A 17,660-nucleotide genomic window follows, 5' to 3' on the forward strand; every position below is an offset into this window, starting at 1 on the left:
ATCCTTAGACTAAAATAGTTAGACGTAGGATGTCTAGGTCTTCACGATCTGACATTTAAACTCTTCTTTGGGTTCAGGAGTTCCTGAGAAACGCATCTCTTCAACTCATTCAGCGGCGGGATAAGCCCCAAGGAGCTGCCACGTGTTTCCAGTTCGTCCTGGAATGTAAACACAAAACGTAAACAAAGCTATTGGAACCGGCGGGTCCTCAGAACTCACCACACGGTGAGTCCTGCGAATCAGGCTGTGGCGCGCCGGACATCCTTCGGCCGCCACGACCCGAGTCCCCGCGACTGCTGGCAGAACCATCGGCAGGGCATTCGCCAGGACGTTCGGCAGCAGTTTCGCCGACGGGGCGCAGGCGCCAGTGGCCAGTTTCGCAAACAGGAAGCGGCGCCACGGGCCGCCAGGATGGCCCACAGCCAACGGCAGACGTGAAAACAGCCGAAGGGAGCCGAGAGGCGCTCGGGCCGCGTCGGCACAGCCGAGGTCCTGTCACTCGAAGGACTCGCACGGCAGCACTGAGCCAGTCCGCAGCGCAACAGTTTTGTTTGAAGCGTCAACACGTGCGGTTCGACTTGAGCTGGCAGGTCGTCCTTTTCAACATCGAACAGCATTCGCGGGAAGTCGTCAGCCACTCCGAACAAGCCGTGCGCCCAAGCCGATCCTTTCCCATCTGACACCCAAACAGAGTGAAACTTTCAAGTACCCCGTAGAGTTCGGTGCTCCCATCGATCTCCCGAAAACACTGAATTTTTTTTGTTTTTGTTGCGTGTCAGAAACCCGCCAAAGTCTATTCCCAAGAAGTCAGGCAATCAGTCGGGCGGCCGAATTAATCAAATTAAAAGGTAAAGGTAAAGCCAATGAAATTCCTCGGGCAACTAATGAGGGCCCCCGCACACAGCACACAGCCACAGTACTCGGCACACGGCAGACAGAAACCAATCCAGATCAGAGTCCAAAGCCCAAACACAAGCGCCGAAAGATATGTTTGCCTTTCTGGAGTTTGGCAGCCAAACAAACAAGTAGCAACCGCAGGTCTCCGGCACCAGAGCGAAAAGTCAAAGGCCCCAAATCAACGTAATTTGCGCTCATTATAATCAAAAGGCTCACATCGCAGCCAGCCAGCAACACGGTGTTGCCTGGTAATTTTCATTAGCCAACTTGCCGCCCCCGGAACGTTTAGTGCGAATTCAGACTGCGAAGTTTGGCTGCCAAGCGCGAAACAAATCAGCGACCAGACTGAAAGCCAAACATCGAAAGCAGAAGACAAAGCCCTTTTTGTGGCCGCGCTTGTTGACTAATCGTTCCTCGATTGCATTTCAAATGCCAGCTTCGAGTGCCGGAAACGGAAGTGCATTCGAACGTTCTGTCAGGCCGGAATGGAAGCTGCCAGCTTCGACAGATTCGCGCGCTAATTTTCCACCGACGGGGATAAGATTTCGCTCCTTAGGCTCCTTAGAATGTGTTTTTAAGTGGAACCGTTTAATATTTAGTGGCAGCGATAAAAATATCCCAGGCTATATCAGGAAGTAACGAGCTTAATGAAGTGAAGGAGTTGATTCCCGAAGCAAGCTGATATCCTTGGCTGGGTCTAAGAACAGGATACTCCTTGCCTGGGAGAGTGATGTGCTTGTGTTTCCTTTCCCGCAGTGGGACAGAGTGATTGTATTTGTAAATTGTTTTGTGCAAATTAATACAAAGACCCTTCGGGTAGAAATTTGAAATAGTTGTTCCTCAAACTCTGGCATTTGTGCACAAGCCGCGATTGATTGCTGAATTAGTTGCATACAATGTTTAATTGAGAGCCGATTCATAAATTCCGCAATAAAACACAAAAGAGTGCCTGGGGAGTGGGCCTCCATACTCGTGTGCGTATTCCCTGGGCTAAATTGGAAATAATGGTTTAATTGCCGCGGATTAGTCGGCGCGGGACGGGAAGCTGTTATCGCAACAGAACGGAACGGATCGGACGGACGGGCTCTTTATTCCCGTATTTATTGTAAATATATTTCATCAAATTTTCATCAATCAAATGGCCAATTTTTGAGCCTCTCGCCCCGGCCGGACACAATTTCGGGCATGCACCGCGGTAATGGGGAAACAAAAAATTGCACAAATATTTGCCAGCAATTTCCCCGAACGGCGCCGCCGCCATCAACAATAAAATCAAGCTGACAATTTATTTGCCATTTTTTCCGAGTTTTCCTTCCACTCCCTACGCCCGCCCCTGGAATCTCACATCTCACATTGGCAAAATAGCCAAACGGAATCAAAACGAAATTAATAAAAAGCATTTTCATAAATTGGAGTGCATATGTGGAGGGGACTGTCTGATTTCCTTGCTATTTTTTGTTCCTCGTCGGCAATCAGCATGCATTCAGATTCGGATTCGGATGCAGATCCAGATCCAGATCCTAGTGGCCATCTGCTCCTTGGCTCTGTGATTTTAAGCCTTGGAATCGAGGAAAACGAATGCGGCCATGTTTTTTAAACAAGGCATCCGCCTAACTTGTGCCAGGGAATAGGAATAATATTTTCCCTAAAGTGATTTGACTCTCCGCTCGCAGCTAACTGACAGGGTCCTGGCAGAGATCTGTCCTGGCCAGGAATATGGGAAAAAGAGCTGGTAGAAGCAGTGTTTGCCTTTAAAGGGCCACAACTAATTATTTGCACAAACGGAATAAAGTGTGGCCCGGCACATGGGGCGCTATTACAGTCCAAACACTATTAATGCGTATGTATTTATGGTTTAACGTGAACTTGCACCTTGCCGCGCCCTCGCCCTCGCCCTCGCCCTCGCCCTTGCCGCGTTTCGGGCACTTTGTCCTCTTTTTGGCCATTTGCGTGTTCATGACGCAACATTTGCGGTTGTTTATGTTTTTGAGGTCGCATATCGTGGTTAGCCAATTGTTATGCGCATTTTGTTTAATTGCACACACTCACACTCGCAGTGATTGGCCCGACATGTTGTGGCGACTCGGAGTGAGTGTGTGTGTGTGGCGGGGTGGCATGTGGCATGCGGCGTCGTCATCGTCATAGTCCTCATCCGTTTAGGTGTTAATATTTCAATTAGCAGCCGTTTATGTTTACGTAGCTCTAGGAATTCCCGTAATGCCGCACGCAACTGTTACTGTTACGCCGAAAAAGTCGTAATGCCGCACGACACCCCAGTGTCCTTGCTGTCCACCCTTGAGTGTCCTGGCCAAGTTCAACTAGAGATTGCGGCCCAGATTGTTGCGGATTTATTGTGTGGCAAGATCCCTCCCCGGCAGCCGAAAGTTGGGAAGCCAACAAATTAGTTTGATCAACTTGGCCGGGGGCGAACTTTTGAGGCTGCAGGCGGAAAAGTAATTAGTCGGCCAAAGCCCGAGATCTGCCAACTGTACGGTAGTGGGATTAGGTTTTTGGAGGCCCGGAAAGGGCTCGCTACAGAGCCTTGGAAGTGGAGCGACAAGGGCCGAAGGGAGGGCTATACGAAACCCGGTACTTGCCCCATGGTATTGGGGCGAGTGTCGTGCAGAAACAGTTAACGAAAGATGAAAATTAATCAATCGATTGGTTGCCTCCTCCCCCCAGGAACTACCCACCAGCCCACTTCCGGCCGACTAATTCCAAAATAAATTAATTCGGACTCGGAATTAATTCGCGAGGTTTGGAAGCAAATGAAATAGAGCACTTGTTCGATCCCCCAAGGAACCGCGATGCATTCGGGGCGGGCTTAAAACATTTGCTTATCATTTTTGTTATGAGTTGTAGGCGGCGCGGCGGTGGGGGCAGCTGAAAAACTTTTCAATAATGAATATGCAACAGTAAATGGCCGGGCAGCCGTGTGTGCGGTGTGTGTGGCTGTTGCGAGTGTGTTTTTGAACATTTTAATATGCATGGCAGGGTCCGACACATTGCAAAAATGAAAAGAACAAAGGGCGGAAAGAAAAACCGCCGGCGGCCAAACGAAATAAATTTGTCAGCCATTGCCATTGCAATATTCTTGTGGCAACTGGTTGGGATCTGGATGCGAATGGCACTGGGAATGGGAGTGGGAATGGGAGTGGGAATGGGAATGGCGACTCGAGTGGCGGCATGGGGTAGGGAAGGCGAAGGGCCCTGAGTCCTGGACCTGGTCAATAAATAAATACGCATAAGTAAAACACATATCCACGTACCACGTGGCTTTGTATGGAAATGCAACGCACAAAATGCCAGCCAGCGCGGCGCTGAAATGGTGCATGAAAAATATGAAAAGACATTTTCGGTTAACGGTCTGACTTCCCCCGGTCTGACAATAAATGTCATTTAGTTTGTAGCTCCTGGCACAGGACATGGTCCAGAACAAGGCCCCGGACCAGGACCAGGGTACTGCTCTGCCCAGCTGCATTGCAATACCAATAAAATTTATTTAAAGCAAATTAAGGATCCAACGGGCTGCGAATGATTTGTGTGGCGGCAGATCGTCCGCCTTGGGCTAATCGGACATGGGACTCGGGACACAGGACCCAGTAGCCTGGCGTCCTTTCGGGATTAACTCCCATCCTGTTCCCATCAAGGGCCGCCCTGTCACAGACATCGAATTTAACAACGCAGCAGCACTGCAATAACTCTGCCTTTTGTTTGCCGGATTAAAAATAGATAATTGTCGGCAAATGCAAATCCAACAAACAATTTATAAAAACAGTAGAGTGATCTCATTGTCGGGCGGCTGAAAGGTCCTGCCTGGAGACTAATACTGTTTTGAAACTGCATCAGCTCCGCAGCAACAACACTCCCTTTAAGCTTGAGTGGCAAGCTCCAATTAAGCCGTCTTTGTGGACATGTCTGCTTTAAAGCCGAATAAAGACGCATATTAAAGTCCTCAGAAAACATCTCAATAATTTACGGAATAAATGCGAAATGCGGAATGCCGACTGCCGACTGCCGGCTCAGACTTGCAGATATCCTGAGCGAGCGAACTTATTAAAATTTCAAATAAAATGTGTGCCAAATATGTAAACTGTGTGACAAACGCCTGAAATACGAGATAAGGCTGCATTCGAATTGCATAATCTGCTGTCTATTGTTGTATCCTTTTTCCTGCTCTGCCGCCTTCCGCCTTCCACCTGCCGCCTGCAACCTCCTAGCCTGCAGGAAGTTTTCAAGTTAATTGAGAGACACTGGCAGCAGAAGGCCTACTGCAGCCGGCCGAGTCCTGCCTTCTGTCAAGTGTCAGCAAAGTTTCAAAAAGAAACGATCAAATGGAATTGAGGCAGCCATGTGTAGCAAGTCCTCCAGTTTGGGGAAACAATTAAAAAATAAAGTTGAATCAATTTGCAAACTAGCATCCCGTCTCCTTCGAGTCCTGTCCGTGCGAGGTGCCCGTGCGAACTCCTCCAGAAATATGTTTACAATTTAATTTCTTGTTTACTCATGTAATTTGGCCAATTTTCGCAGATTGTCTGCTCGGGGTGGCGCCCGCCAGGACTATAGGACTCCTCCGGCCCACCGATGGCTTCATTAGCTTCGATCGGGTATGAACTCGGAGCCCACATGCAGGCGTAATGAACGCGTCCTCCGGCAGGATCCTGGCGAGCTGGGGAAATTTTCAATTACGCTCATGACATGACATAAAACGTAAATTAAGGCAAAATGTCTAAAAGCTCCAGGAGTGAGTGGTGGGTTCGAGGTGGCGCCGGGCCAGGAGCAGGGGCAGGGGCAGGGTGAGGGGCAGGGGGAAGTGTAACGCTTGATTTGCTCTGACATAAGTGGCGGCGACTGCTGCTGCCTCTCCCGCCTTTGCTTTGTTGTTTGTTGGTTGCTGCTTTGCTCTCCTTATTGTTACGCCTACAACGAAGCCATTTCAGGCATTCCAGGCATTCAGCATTCGCCATTTGCTGCACTGAGAGAAACCGGAGCGTGGTTCTGGGCCTGGCTCATTCATCTATTGGGCTTCTCTACTGGCCGACTGCCCGCCCATCTCCCAGTGTACTGCTCCGTCTAAAGGATTTTTTCGCCCCATTCCGCCAGCTCGATGTTGGGGCGTGGGTGGGAGTGGGTGTGTGTGGTGGACAACAGCGACGAGTGCATGTTAAGTGCCTTATTATCCTGTTTATGTAACCGTGCAGTTTTGTCCGAGCGAGTCGGGCGGAGCGGCGGAGTCACATGTCCCGCTGCCAGAGTCGTTGTGTTTTCCATTTTCATGTTTTATTCAGGCCTAGTTTACAAATTGTCGCAACTCTGGGCCCTGGGACGTGGCCGGCACGAAATGAATATTTTGAATACAAATAACTTAAAGCGGACTTGACCGAAACACTGGCCTGGCCTGGCCTGGACTGGACCGAGGAAAATTGCTCAATTCGGAGTCCTGCCGTGCCATCGACGGCATTGTTTTCGGGCCAGTCAAGGTCCTGCCGGAGGCAATGGCTTTGGGACGGGTTTCAAGTTCGTTTTCTGACTCCTCGAGCTTGCAAATTGACAATTTGGGCCAGGTTGTTGGCCAGGCCTGCCCGGAAGTATATTTATTTTAATACGGCGAGCACCTTCCCTGGACCTATGCATATGTTAGTTTCCACTCCGGTTTCCAGTTGAACTCCCTTCTCCTACTTTTTCTTTTTCAAATGCTTTCCGCATTTCGATTAGCAGCTGCAAAGTTCTCCTTGATTAAGTTTGCAGTGCTTGCTGTTCGGCTCCACCTTGCGAGTGTATTTATCATGATTTAGATTGCCGGCCGAAGGAATCCGGACACGGGCAAGGACTCTGCCGGGAGTCCTTGGTGGGCAGGGAGTGCGCCACTCTCGGAACTCGCCTGAAGAGGCCGCCTCCCTCGCACTCGGAGCACTTTAGTGCAGGCTAATTACAAAAAGTGAAAACACAATTCATTTTGCTTGTGGTTTATGCGTTTTCTTTGCCGCCACACCCTCCGCCCTCCGTCCTCCGTCCTCCGCCCTCCGTCCACCGACCTCCAGCCACGCCCCCTCGCTACGGTCGCTTCTTGCAGCGTTATAAAAATGTTTATGGCTGACGTTTGTTGCCATAAAAATGCGAAGTTGTCGGGGCTACCGTTGCGAATGCGATTACTTGACGACCAGAAAGGTCACTCAGCCGTGGCCACCGTGGCATTGTTGTACTTGTTCCGCCGTGTCCTTCCACTCTCTGGCCCTTCGGGGGGAGTGTGTGTGTGCGCCCCGTATTTATGGCATTGTGTTTGTTAATAACATTTGCAGCGAGTGCATTCCATCTCTGACGTAATGCCCCAGAAGAGCGCGCCCCACCCCCTCCCGGCTAATACAAGTGCTGGCCGCATACCCTGTAGAGGACGTCCTCCCAGGGCGTCTTGGACATGGTCGTGGGATCTGAGCTTGTCGGAGGAGAAACAATCGAGAATCGAAGTACCAGGCCCGAGAACATAGTTCATTTTTGATTTAGGATATCGCCTGGCTGTAGGACTGCCCCCAAATAGCCGCCAAATAGTGCTCCCAATTAATTTAAGAACCAGCACCCCTGGGGCACCCCCACCCCACAGTCAGCACACCCTTCACTCATTTCTGCCTTTCTTTGCAGTACTTGCCGGAGCAATTAAGCAGAATGCCGTTCGCCCTTTAAGTTTCGCTTTGTTCGACGATCGCACAGACGGAGGGAGGCGCCGGAGAGTCCTGGACGAGCGGAGCAGCTGAAGGCGGAAAAGCGGGCATTGAACGGTGGCAGTCGGTGGCTCTGACAGTGGCAGTAAGTTACGGGCCAAGTTTCGCCGTAGAAGGAGCCCCAGTCGAAGGAGCCCGGAGGAGTCCGAGTGCCGGAGAATAACTCAGCGCTTATGAAATATGGAGCTGCTGCAGGCCCTCTGCTGCACGCTGCTCCTGCTCCTGGCCCGGATGCAAGGTGAGTCCTAAAACCCCCCATAGCGCTTCGCCATCGAGACCTGCCCACCATGGAATTAATATTGGCCCGTGCGTGCCACCTGCGCGACCTCTGGCCCGTGACCTCTTGCCGCGCTACTTGTTTCCCATGTTGCCTCTGACCTGTGACCTGTCAGCGCCCAGCTTTGATCTAGTCAAAAATTGAATAATTCCATCCGGACTAGCGGATAGGACCCCCTCTCCATTTGGGGTCAGTGTCAACCGTGTCAACGATATGCGATATGCAAATTTTCACATCAGCCTGACACGCGCTTGCATAACTTGCAACCTGCAGCCTGCAACACGGCACGTTGCACCACGCAAAGTTGGCCAAACAGCAGAGAATAGAGTTCAGGTTCTTCCTTCAGTCATAGCTGGCAGAAGTACCGGGTATCGTGGGTGAACTGTTGTACTAGTCCCTAGTCCTGAAGCCCCTCAATGGTAAGTGTTCGGAGGCCCCACCTCCTTGCTTCTAGTTCCCTCCAGTGCTCCTCTCGAGTCCTCTCGGGTCCTGCGAGCAGGCGGCACTGTGGCTCTTATCAGAGCCACAGATCTGTCACTGTAAATTCAACATTAATTACGGAGCCACCCCGGGATAATGAGCAGCAGAATAAATAAATAAATCGCAGCTGCAGCTGTCGGCGGAGGGGAGGCCGAAGGAGCAGGGCTGCGTGGCCCGAAATTACTACAAAACGGATGCAAGTGGCCGAAAACTTTGCACATTAATCGGGGGCTACTTAGGCCAACTTCCGAGCATTCCATACCTCATTTGCATTGCGGCCGAATCGAATGGAGCTCAGATCGATAGATGCAAATGGATGCCGAAAGTTTGTGGTTCCGCACAAAAAACCAAGACGCCTCGAATTTGATCAAATTTCAAATTAAATAGGGGCGGGCGCACGGAAGCTGTTGATTGAATATTAAACTATCTCCCGTCTGAATATGAGTGCGGAGACCGCTCCGCTTTCACGAAATAGTGCAAAATTTCAGGAATTAATTGAGGGCTCCCAGAAGCTTGACGTTTATTCCTGGCAACTGTGGCTTTCGATTTAACATGACCTACAGACGGCCGAAAACCGAGGCTCATAAAAGTTGCAACTGCTAAATGTTGGCTCCCAGGGGCCGCTGGAGCTGGAGCTGGAGCTGCAGCCCGGGCTTAAAGCCACAGACAGGATATACTACGTGTGTTCGGGTGGACGTGGTGTGCGGAGGGACATACATAGCCGGCGGCCGCAGGAAAATTCAGCGCCGAGCCGAAAACACGTCGGAACGTCGGAGGCACGAAACTAGGGGGGGAAGGCCCAACTGCACGGCCAAAAAGGAAAACAAACAAAATAAAAAATATGGGAGAACTAAAATATCACGGAGATGAGGAAGACGAAAAAATGCAAAAGCTAAAATAGGAAAATAAGAAAATAGCAACTGCGAGCTGCTAGCTGCTAGCTGAGAAAAAGAAATGTTCGTGCAATAAATTCACGTTGAAATTCTGCAATAGTTGCGTCTGCGAGTTGCAGCAGTAAGCGTTGCAGCAAGAAGAAGGAGTCCGAGGAGCCCGAGCAGGTCCTGGCTCGAGAAATAAGACCCCTAGCCGGCGGGGCTGACATGCCAGGGGCGTGCGCCCCTCCTAAGTCCTGCTGGAAATTATCCTTTTTATAAATTGCGGAGCTAAAAATTTAATAACAAATATGTAACTGGAGCGGGAGTCAGTGAGAGGTTAGTGTCCACTCCGGAGAGCCGCCCCCCTCGGCTCCGGCTGGGTCTACGTCTGTGGCCCTGGCCGGAGTGGTTTGGTTCCTGGTTCCTGCTGCTTAATTTCGCACTGCGCCTCCGCCTCTGCTTAAGTAAACTTTCGCGAAGCGGCCAGGGGCGGCGAGGGGCGGCGAGGGGCGGCGGGACAGGACTTCTTTTTGGGCAGCGATAAGCAGGCCGCCCGCTCTGCACAATTTTTGTTTGCCCCATTCGATTAAACTAAACATAAATTTCATGGGCGATAAATCAGCCGTGAGCGTTGGGACAGTTGCAGGTGCAGCTTGCAACCTGGAGGCACCTTGCCCTGTGCCCCGCCCCGCCCCGTCCACCTCCCTTCTCAGGCCTGGTCCTCCCTCTCCGCCCCCGCCAGACCCGTGTGGGGGCACGTGTGGGAAATCAAAAGAGTGCAGCCAGACAGGCTGGGATGGGCTCCGGCAGTCTCGAGAAGGAGCATCCACTCCACAGGCTTAATAAATTAATTCTCGCTCAGCGAAGTGCACTAAGTAATCCCCTTCATTGGGCAATTTCATTGCCAACTCCCCTCCCCGTCCCCCACCACCGTGCCCCATCAAACGGCAACGCGAAATTGAAAGAACAATTTCAGAAATCAGAAATGATTCTCGGCTGGGTCACAGCTGCCGCTGTCGGTTCGTGTCGGAAATAAACAAAATTCCAGAATGTGCCAGCCGAAACCGAGGAGGGCCGCCACAGTGCGTTTCGAGGCTGTAGGGCCGCCTGCAAAATGCAAATGGCGCTTTAAGAACTTTCGCACTCCGGCAGGAATGTGTATAATCACATTGCTCAAGTCCTGGCGCCTCAAGCCGGGCGTGTTTTGGGCAGAATTTGAAGCGAGTTATGAGTCTGTCCGCTGCCAGCACCCGTCGAAGCTCTTTTTACTTCTATTAATTACACAGACGAAAATATTTGATCGGTTTTTTGCTGGGCGGCTTAGCTGCTCCTGCTTGGCTTCGCCCTTTGTTTTTTGTCTGGCGCACAGGTCGGCTACGTAATGTGGCACGTAGCTAACGAAACAGGAGAGTGCAGGAGCAGGGACAGGGGCGGGAGGCTGAAAGGCAGGAAGGCCAAAGTTTGTTGGCGCCCGAGCAATGGCCAGAACAACATCCTCCCTTCGCCGGGTGTGTGAGGTGTGTCTGTGTTAATGCTAAATTAAGTTGGTGCACGTCGAGTGTCTCTGTGTGTGTGTGTGTGTGTGGATATGCATGTGCTGTAGGGATGGCGGGGGGAGGGGGCAAGAAGTCCTGCAGACCGCCGGCAGGCTGTAATCCCGAAAACATTAAACTGGCCGCGTTAGGACATTGATTTTCGCTTTTGCCCAGCCCCCACCGCCCAGCTCCTGCCACCGAAAATATTTAGCCGGTCTGGGGTCTGGCTCTTAAGCCACTCCGTATTCTTCCGATACTGGGGGATAGGATATACGTTGTACGACGTCCGCAAAATACAGATATATGGGAAGCACAGGCTGCTGCTGCTCCTGCTCCTGCTCCTGCTGCTGCTGCTTTTTCTCAATTCTGCTTTTGTGCAAATGAAAATTCAATTTGAAATGGAAATTATACTTTTTCTTTAGCTATTTTCGCATGGATGTACTTGGTGTTGTTGCCGTCGTAGTTCTGCTGCCCAGGATGTTTGTTATTCACTCCCGCAGTTGTTGCTGCTGTTTTTGTGCTGCTTGGTCTTAGTTGAGATTTTGGTTCTGGGTTGGATTTTAAAATCCGAGCGAGTGTGTGAGTGTGTCTGTGGATCCTGGCAGCAAAATGGCAGATGGAAAAATGATTGCAAAGCGGTCGTGCACTGAGCGAAATCCTGGGCCGACTGCAAGCGGCTCTTAACACTCCGAGTCGTGGAAGCGTGCAACTCTGCCTTTTTCTGCCCAAAAAGCCTCAATTGAATCCATGCCTCCTGATTCTACGGATTGTTTATTCATTAAGTCAATCGGGGATGGGGGGCGGGGCATCAAGGAAGTGTCCTGAATGAGTCGTGAAGCCCCGAAGTCCTGGGGCAGGGGGCGGAGGCCCTGAAGTGGTGTGACTTCTCATGCATGACCAATAATCCTCGAATGGAGACATAAAACAATGGCCGACGAGCGTAACATAATTTCCAGCACTTAACCATGGCCAACTGTAGTCCTCGGTGGTCCTTCCTCCGCCGCCCCCGACGCTCCCTGCCTGCCAGCCATCCCTCTCATCTGGTCATCCGGTTTTTGGCCTCCAACAACGACGGGGTCATGCATTTTTCCGCTTCGCTTGCTTTCAAACTGATTTCAATCTGTTTCTGCTGTCTTTCGATCTCTCCTTCCTCTTCCGACCCCCCAGACCACCCGGCGTCCCTATTCCCTGTCGCCACGCCCCCTCTACTCTACGCCCTTTTGTTTCAATGTTGCCAAAAGTCGTTGTTGTCCTTGTTGCCATTGCCTCTCTGCTGGCGCTGCCGTTGCTGTCTTTGTTTTTATTTTCTGCCAGTGTCCCCTTGCCTGGTCCTGGTCCTGGTCCTGGTCCTGGCCCGGTCATCATCATCAGCAGCATCATCGCTGGCATTTTGCTTTCAATTTGTGGCCAGAATTGAAAGAGAAAACAACCTTTCAAGATGGCCCTTCACCCCGTCCCGGCATCGCTTAAGTTGCCACGCCTCGCGCGCTAATGAAAAGCGCGCCAGTGCCAGCTTTTTGTGTTTCGGCCAGGTCCGCAGGATATTCGGGTTTTATTTAAAAATAAGTGGCGAATCATCTGAGAAGAGCCCCCCCTGGAGTAGGTTGACCCTTTAGAAGCCCCCTGGTCCAGAGTATTTGTCCCAAATATAGAATGTTAGCTCCTTGGCGACACTCCGTGCTAACGACTAATGAGTAACTTCTTATCAGCCACGTTTGCCTCCCACTGAGGGATTGCCTCTACCCAGTCTCCACTGGGTGGCCACTTGTTATCCTTTTTATTTTCCTCCGCCAGACTCTTTCTCTTTTCTGTCAGTTTTTTCAGCTTTCGCGGACTGAACAATGAAAATTAGCAGGAGAAATAATCAAGTGCAGTTTTAATTTGCACAATGGCCCGACTCTGTGGCCTTTTCAGCTCCTCCTCGGCCAGGACTCCTTCCCAGGACCTTCTACGCCACAGCGAGACAGCGAAGCCGTCAACTTCTCGTTGGGCATTTGGCGTTTGGCATTTGGGTGAAATAAAGGAATCGCAGAGACAAAGGCCCGCCAGGACGCTTCATTGTTTTGCTTTCTTTCGCCGGACTTTTATGCTTTTTTTCGCTCATATCCTGATTTCTCCTCCTTTTTGTCCCCGCTCCCCTGCTCACCACCCCTACACCCACAGCCCCCGATTCGGGTCCAGTGCGGTCACAAATAATTGGCCCGATGCCGCTTTGACGTTTAAATTTTATTAAATGGCAGCTGCAATTGGCAGTTTGTGAGTCCGGAGCAGGGGGCGGGCGCTTCCAGTTGAGTTCTAAGCCCGTTTAATTGTTCCCAATGGCTGGAACAATGGCATGGCAACAATGGCAGGCCAGGGGCGGCGGCGCCGGGGGCTGCATAATTCTCCTACGCCCCATCGATGGAGACACAGAAAAAGAGAAAGTGCGATGGGGAGGCGATGGGGAACTTGGCTAATAAATGATCCCGGGAAAGCCCAATATTTCACCCACACACACACACCCACCGTACTCACACACATGGTGCATTATTCACGCCTCATTTGCCTCGGCCGCCTTCGGGCAGAGCAGGCTAATTTGCCTTTTAAAGTGCGACAGCATTTTACGCTTAATTTGCCATTGATAACATTTCGCCCAGGACACCTGTTGTGCGATGTGTGTGTGGCGTGGGTGTGGCATGTAGCATGAGGCATGAGGCATGCGGCGTGTGTGTGTGCCCCTAAAAGCTGCCTACACATTTTTCAACTCACGGCCGGGCCACAAAAAGGCAATTGAGGGCCAAAACAAGGAGCAAGAGACGGGCAAGGGGGAAGCTCGACAACCGTCATAACAATAATCATAACAAAATACTGGAGACAGTCTCCTCCCCTCCAATACATCCTTCGCAGAAGGACCAGAAGGAGGTTCTTCAGGACCCCTGATTGGAATTGGGTTTTTTAGGGGGATTATGAGAGGTGTGCCTTCAGAGTTTAGAGTAAACAAGGCCCTGAATACGATTCCTGACTGATTGTGCACCGCCTTCGATTCATGTCCCGAAGAAGGAATCTGTGGCGGCCTGTGCGTGCTGCTAAAATTTTATGATGTGGCCAAACCGCCCTTCTGCCCTCTGACTCTCCCAGGGGGTCTAATGGGCCGTCCAGGTAACGCAAAATGGATGCTGTTATTGTCCCTCGTCCTTTGTCCTCCCGCCGCCCGTCGCCCGTCCGGGGTGCCAAAATGCCAAAATGCCAAACGCTGTCAACTGCCATTTGGGGAGCTCCCTTATCGGCGTCCCCGTCCGCCCCGCCCCGTCTCTGGCTTCTCGACTCCGAGGTGTCTTCTCCGTAGTCTCTGTCTTCACGGAATTTTTGTCGCCCATTCAACATTTGGCATTATCCGAAGCCCGCATCCGAAATTCCCATTCACAGCCCCACGGCTGTGTCATGTCAGGCGGCCATAATCATTGACATTCATACATAATGGACTCATTGATATTCGCCGCTGGCAACAAAAGGTCAAGTGGTCTTAACTGCCACGCCCCCAGCCCCCTGCACCCAGCAGCTCTTCGGCTTATTGTTGTCGCAGTTTTCTCGTTGGGGTTATAACAGTAATTGCCAACAAAACGAGTGATTAACCTGACAATGCGCTTACACGCACACACACACACATACACGCGTGCCACGCTCCGATGGGCAACTGCCACGCCCTCCCGGCCACCCCTTGACCTTGCCCGGGGGCCCAGCTGGCGCCCCAGCGATTCCCACTTCTCTCGTTGCAGTCGCCTGCATCCCCATGCGAAGTGGTGGCCAGGAAAATAGGTCTGCAGGTGGCAGAGCAGTGCAGATGGAGATGGAGATGGAGATGGAGAGCTGCTGCCCATCCGGTCTTCACTCCGCTCCTGACCTGTCCTGAAAACAGTCCACCAAGTTGCAATAAAATGCAATCCATAACTGCTGGGCCAAGACCTAAAGTGTCAGCCCGGGGTGTGAGTGCGAGCGTGTGTAGGTGAATGACTTTGACACGTTACAATGGCTCTCGAATGGAAACATGAGAGGGTCAGAGGTCGGAGGGCAGGAGGTCGTGTGGCAGGGGGGTGCTTCTGGCCAAGTTCTAGCAGGTCAAACACGAAGCCAAGCCGGGCCGGGGGACGCACTTCGTCGGAATTTAGAGCCATTTAAGCTGAGCATTAAACAAGAGTGTTGGCCGTAAAAACATGGCTGCGCCGTGGAAGCCTTGACTAATTTAAATCAGTTTGCGGAGCTATTTGGCCATAATTTATGGGAAGTATATGTATACCATGAGAAGAATAATTCAAAAACGGCAGATATCGGAATAAATACGAGAAGCTGGTTAAACAATGCGACTGATGCGTTCGAATGTTGCATTTATTCGGGGGTCTGGGGAGCCAAAGCCACCCCTTCGGGCCTTGGTAGCGCCGCCCCTGGCATCGCCAGGGGTTTATCTCACTTTGATGGCTCATGCCAGTTCATTTTCGTTCTCAGTTTAATTTTCGGTTTCCATTTTCGCTTTCGGGCCAATTACGTTTTGTTAGGGCCATAATTTATGCAGCATTATGCTGCATTATTAACCGATTCAATTATTGAGTGCCCCCCCTCCGAGTCGGCTGCAGTTGCAGTGGCAGAGGCAGCCGAGCACCGACTTGGCCATTAATTATTCGTTTGTATGTGGAAACAAAAACGATTTGTGACTTAATTGCCGGCCGGCTGAGCTCCTCCCTCCTGCCTGTCCCCTCCCAACGGCCCTCGACTCCGGCTCGTCCGGCGAGAGTCCTGCCAATCCTTTCTGCTCGCCCGTTTCCTGCTCCATTTCAAAACGTCCGTGCGGCGAGCAGGCAAATCACTCAAAGGGGATCAGCCAAGGGCTCGCTTTGATTTTGCGAACCCATCAAATTATTGAGCAGCAAGCCCGGGACGAGGATCGGGTCGGGGCGGGAGCAGTCCGGGCCGGACTGACAGCTCCCGAAAAGGGGAAAACGCATTGGAGAAGTACCAACGAGTTGCTGGGTAAAAACTTGGCTCGGCTTCCAAGCATCTTCAGCTTAGAGGGAGCCTCCGGATGGCATGTGCGAATATTCCAGACTATTCTCGAACCTGAAAAATGAACCCTTTAAGCGTCATTCGTCATTCCTGGGAATATGCTCTCCTATGTCCTGGCGAGCCACTCTTAATGGGTCGTAAACGTGCTTATCAAAGGCTTATCTTTCCTATTTTCCTGGGATTCCTTGAAATTAATTTCCCCCGAGGCAAGCATAAACGAAGCCCAAGCCCAAATGCAAATTAAAATCGTTTATTTAATTTGGCTGCCTAATGCGAAACAGTGGCAGTGGCAGAGTGCAGAGTTGCAGGTGCAGTGGCACGCGTGACATGTAACTTTGTGGTTTTCGGCGCCTTGGACCTCCTTTGATGGAACGTGTATATAAAGTATATAGAAGGGGTGGAGTGTCTTTGAGCCAGTTGGTAGCTAAATTAAAATTACAACTTTTCGACTCGGCTTTCGGCTTCCAGCTTTGCTTTTCCTAGCTTTCGCCTTGCGTGTGGCCCCAAAAAGACAGGCTGGATGGCTGGCTGACTGGCTGACTTGCTGGCTGGCTAATAAAATTGGCCCAAGTACGTTTTGTAAAAATGCCCAAAAAATTTGCTTGAGAAAATTTTCAACTTCCGGCACGAACAAGTCAAAAGTAGAGAGTTTTGCCGTGTTTGTTTGCCAAAGAGATTCGCATGCAAAACATGTGTAAAATTGAAGCATCGACTGGCGAAAAGGGTTTCTGGCCAGCCATAGCCTCAACCCCCAGCTCCCACCCCTTCAGTCTCGGCGCTCTTTTGGGCCAACTTCCAGTCGGTCTGGCTAGCCCCCTGCCCCGGCTCTCAGGCCGTTTCTGGGGTGTGGACGTGCCAACGTCATCGTCATTGGCCACTTTCGAGCAGAGTCCTGGCAGTCCTGGCCAAGGTATGCTTGGCTGGTCAAATTTAATAGCAATGCGATTTGATTTCCAAGTGTCTACTTCTTTGGTGTCTCCCATTTCGATTTTGATTCTGATTCCGATTCCGATTCGGATTCGGATTCAGACTCGGACTTGGGTCTCTGCTCTGGATCCACATTTCGCTGGCTTAGCTATAAATGCAGATAAAAAGTGATGACATGCCCCTTCCAGGCCAGGCACATATCCCCAAATGAATGCGAAACTATTTCCAGAGGGGGGAGCGGCTCGAAATGAATTATTTATCCACCGCACCAATATTAAATTGGCACGGTTTTTAGTGTTAAGTTTGCACTTTAGGAAAATCAATGGATACTTGGGGCCTCGCCTCCTGCCCCGCCCACTATATCGCCAACTTGCTAAATAAATAAGCCACAAGGTCGTGGCCCAGGCACAGGCCCAGGTCCCGACAAAAAGCGGAGCAAAACACACAATCAAAGGCTCGCAAATGTGGGTAAAAAATTGGCATAATTTCCTCGGCTCGGCAACAAATCAAGGTGCTTCAGTCACATTAGCGCCACCTGTGTGCGCTTAGATGAACTAGCAGAGCCCTTTCCGAGGGGTTTTCCCTGAAAATGTAATTTTCAGAGGTCTGACTGGCTGGCTGGCTGGAAGGCTGGCTGGCTGGCTGGAAGGCTGGCTGAAAAATCAGCAGACATCGATTTCGTGGGAGAGAACGAGAACCCAAATGAAATGAAACTGAAACGAAAATAAATGCCAATGGCTCATTTATCATGGCCTTCCACACACCCACACCCATACCCACACCTACACCCACGCACACAAACTTACTCCCATACTCACTAACACACACATGCATGAACCTGCAAGGACCTTTGAAAGTGGCATACTTTCGCAGAAACCTCAGAGAAAAATGTGCCACGCGGCTAATGAAGAATGTGTGT

General features: G+C 51.1%; 1 protein-coding gene across 1 annotated transcript in view; it reads left to right on the plus strand.

Annotated features, from left to right (window-relative positions):
• The first annotated feature begins 534 nt into the window (after positions 1-534).
• The window catches only part of LOC6501898 (carbonic anhydrase-related protein 10), a 42,809-nt gene continuing 25,683 nt past the window's right edge, over positions 535-17,660 (plus strand). The window contains exons 1-2 of the mRNA XM_001966675.3: positions 535-848; positions 7,534-7,851. Coding sequence (XP_001966711.2) covers positions 7,794-7,851 — 58 coding nt within the window. The 5' untranslated portion in view covers positions 535-848; positions 7,534-7,793. The remainder of the gene's footprint in view (positions 849-7,533; positions 7,852-17,660) is intronic.

Source organism: Drosophila ananassae, chromosome XR (genome assembly GCF_017639315.1).
Source record: "Drosophila ananassae strain 14024-0371.13 chromosome XR, ASM1763931v2, whole genome shotgun sequence".
Taxonomy (NCBI): Eukaryota; Metazoa; Arthropoda; class Insecta; order Diptera; family Drosophilidae; genus Drosophila; species Drosophila ananassae.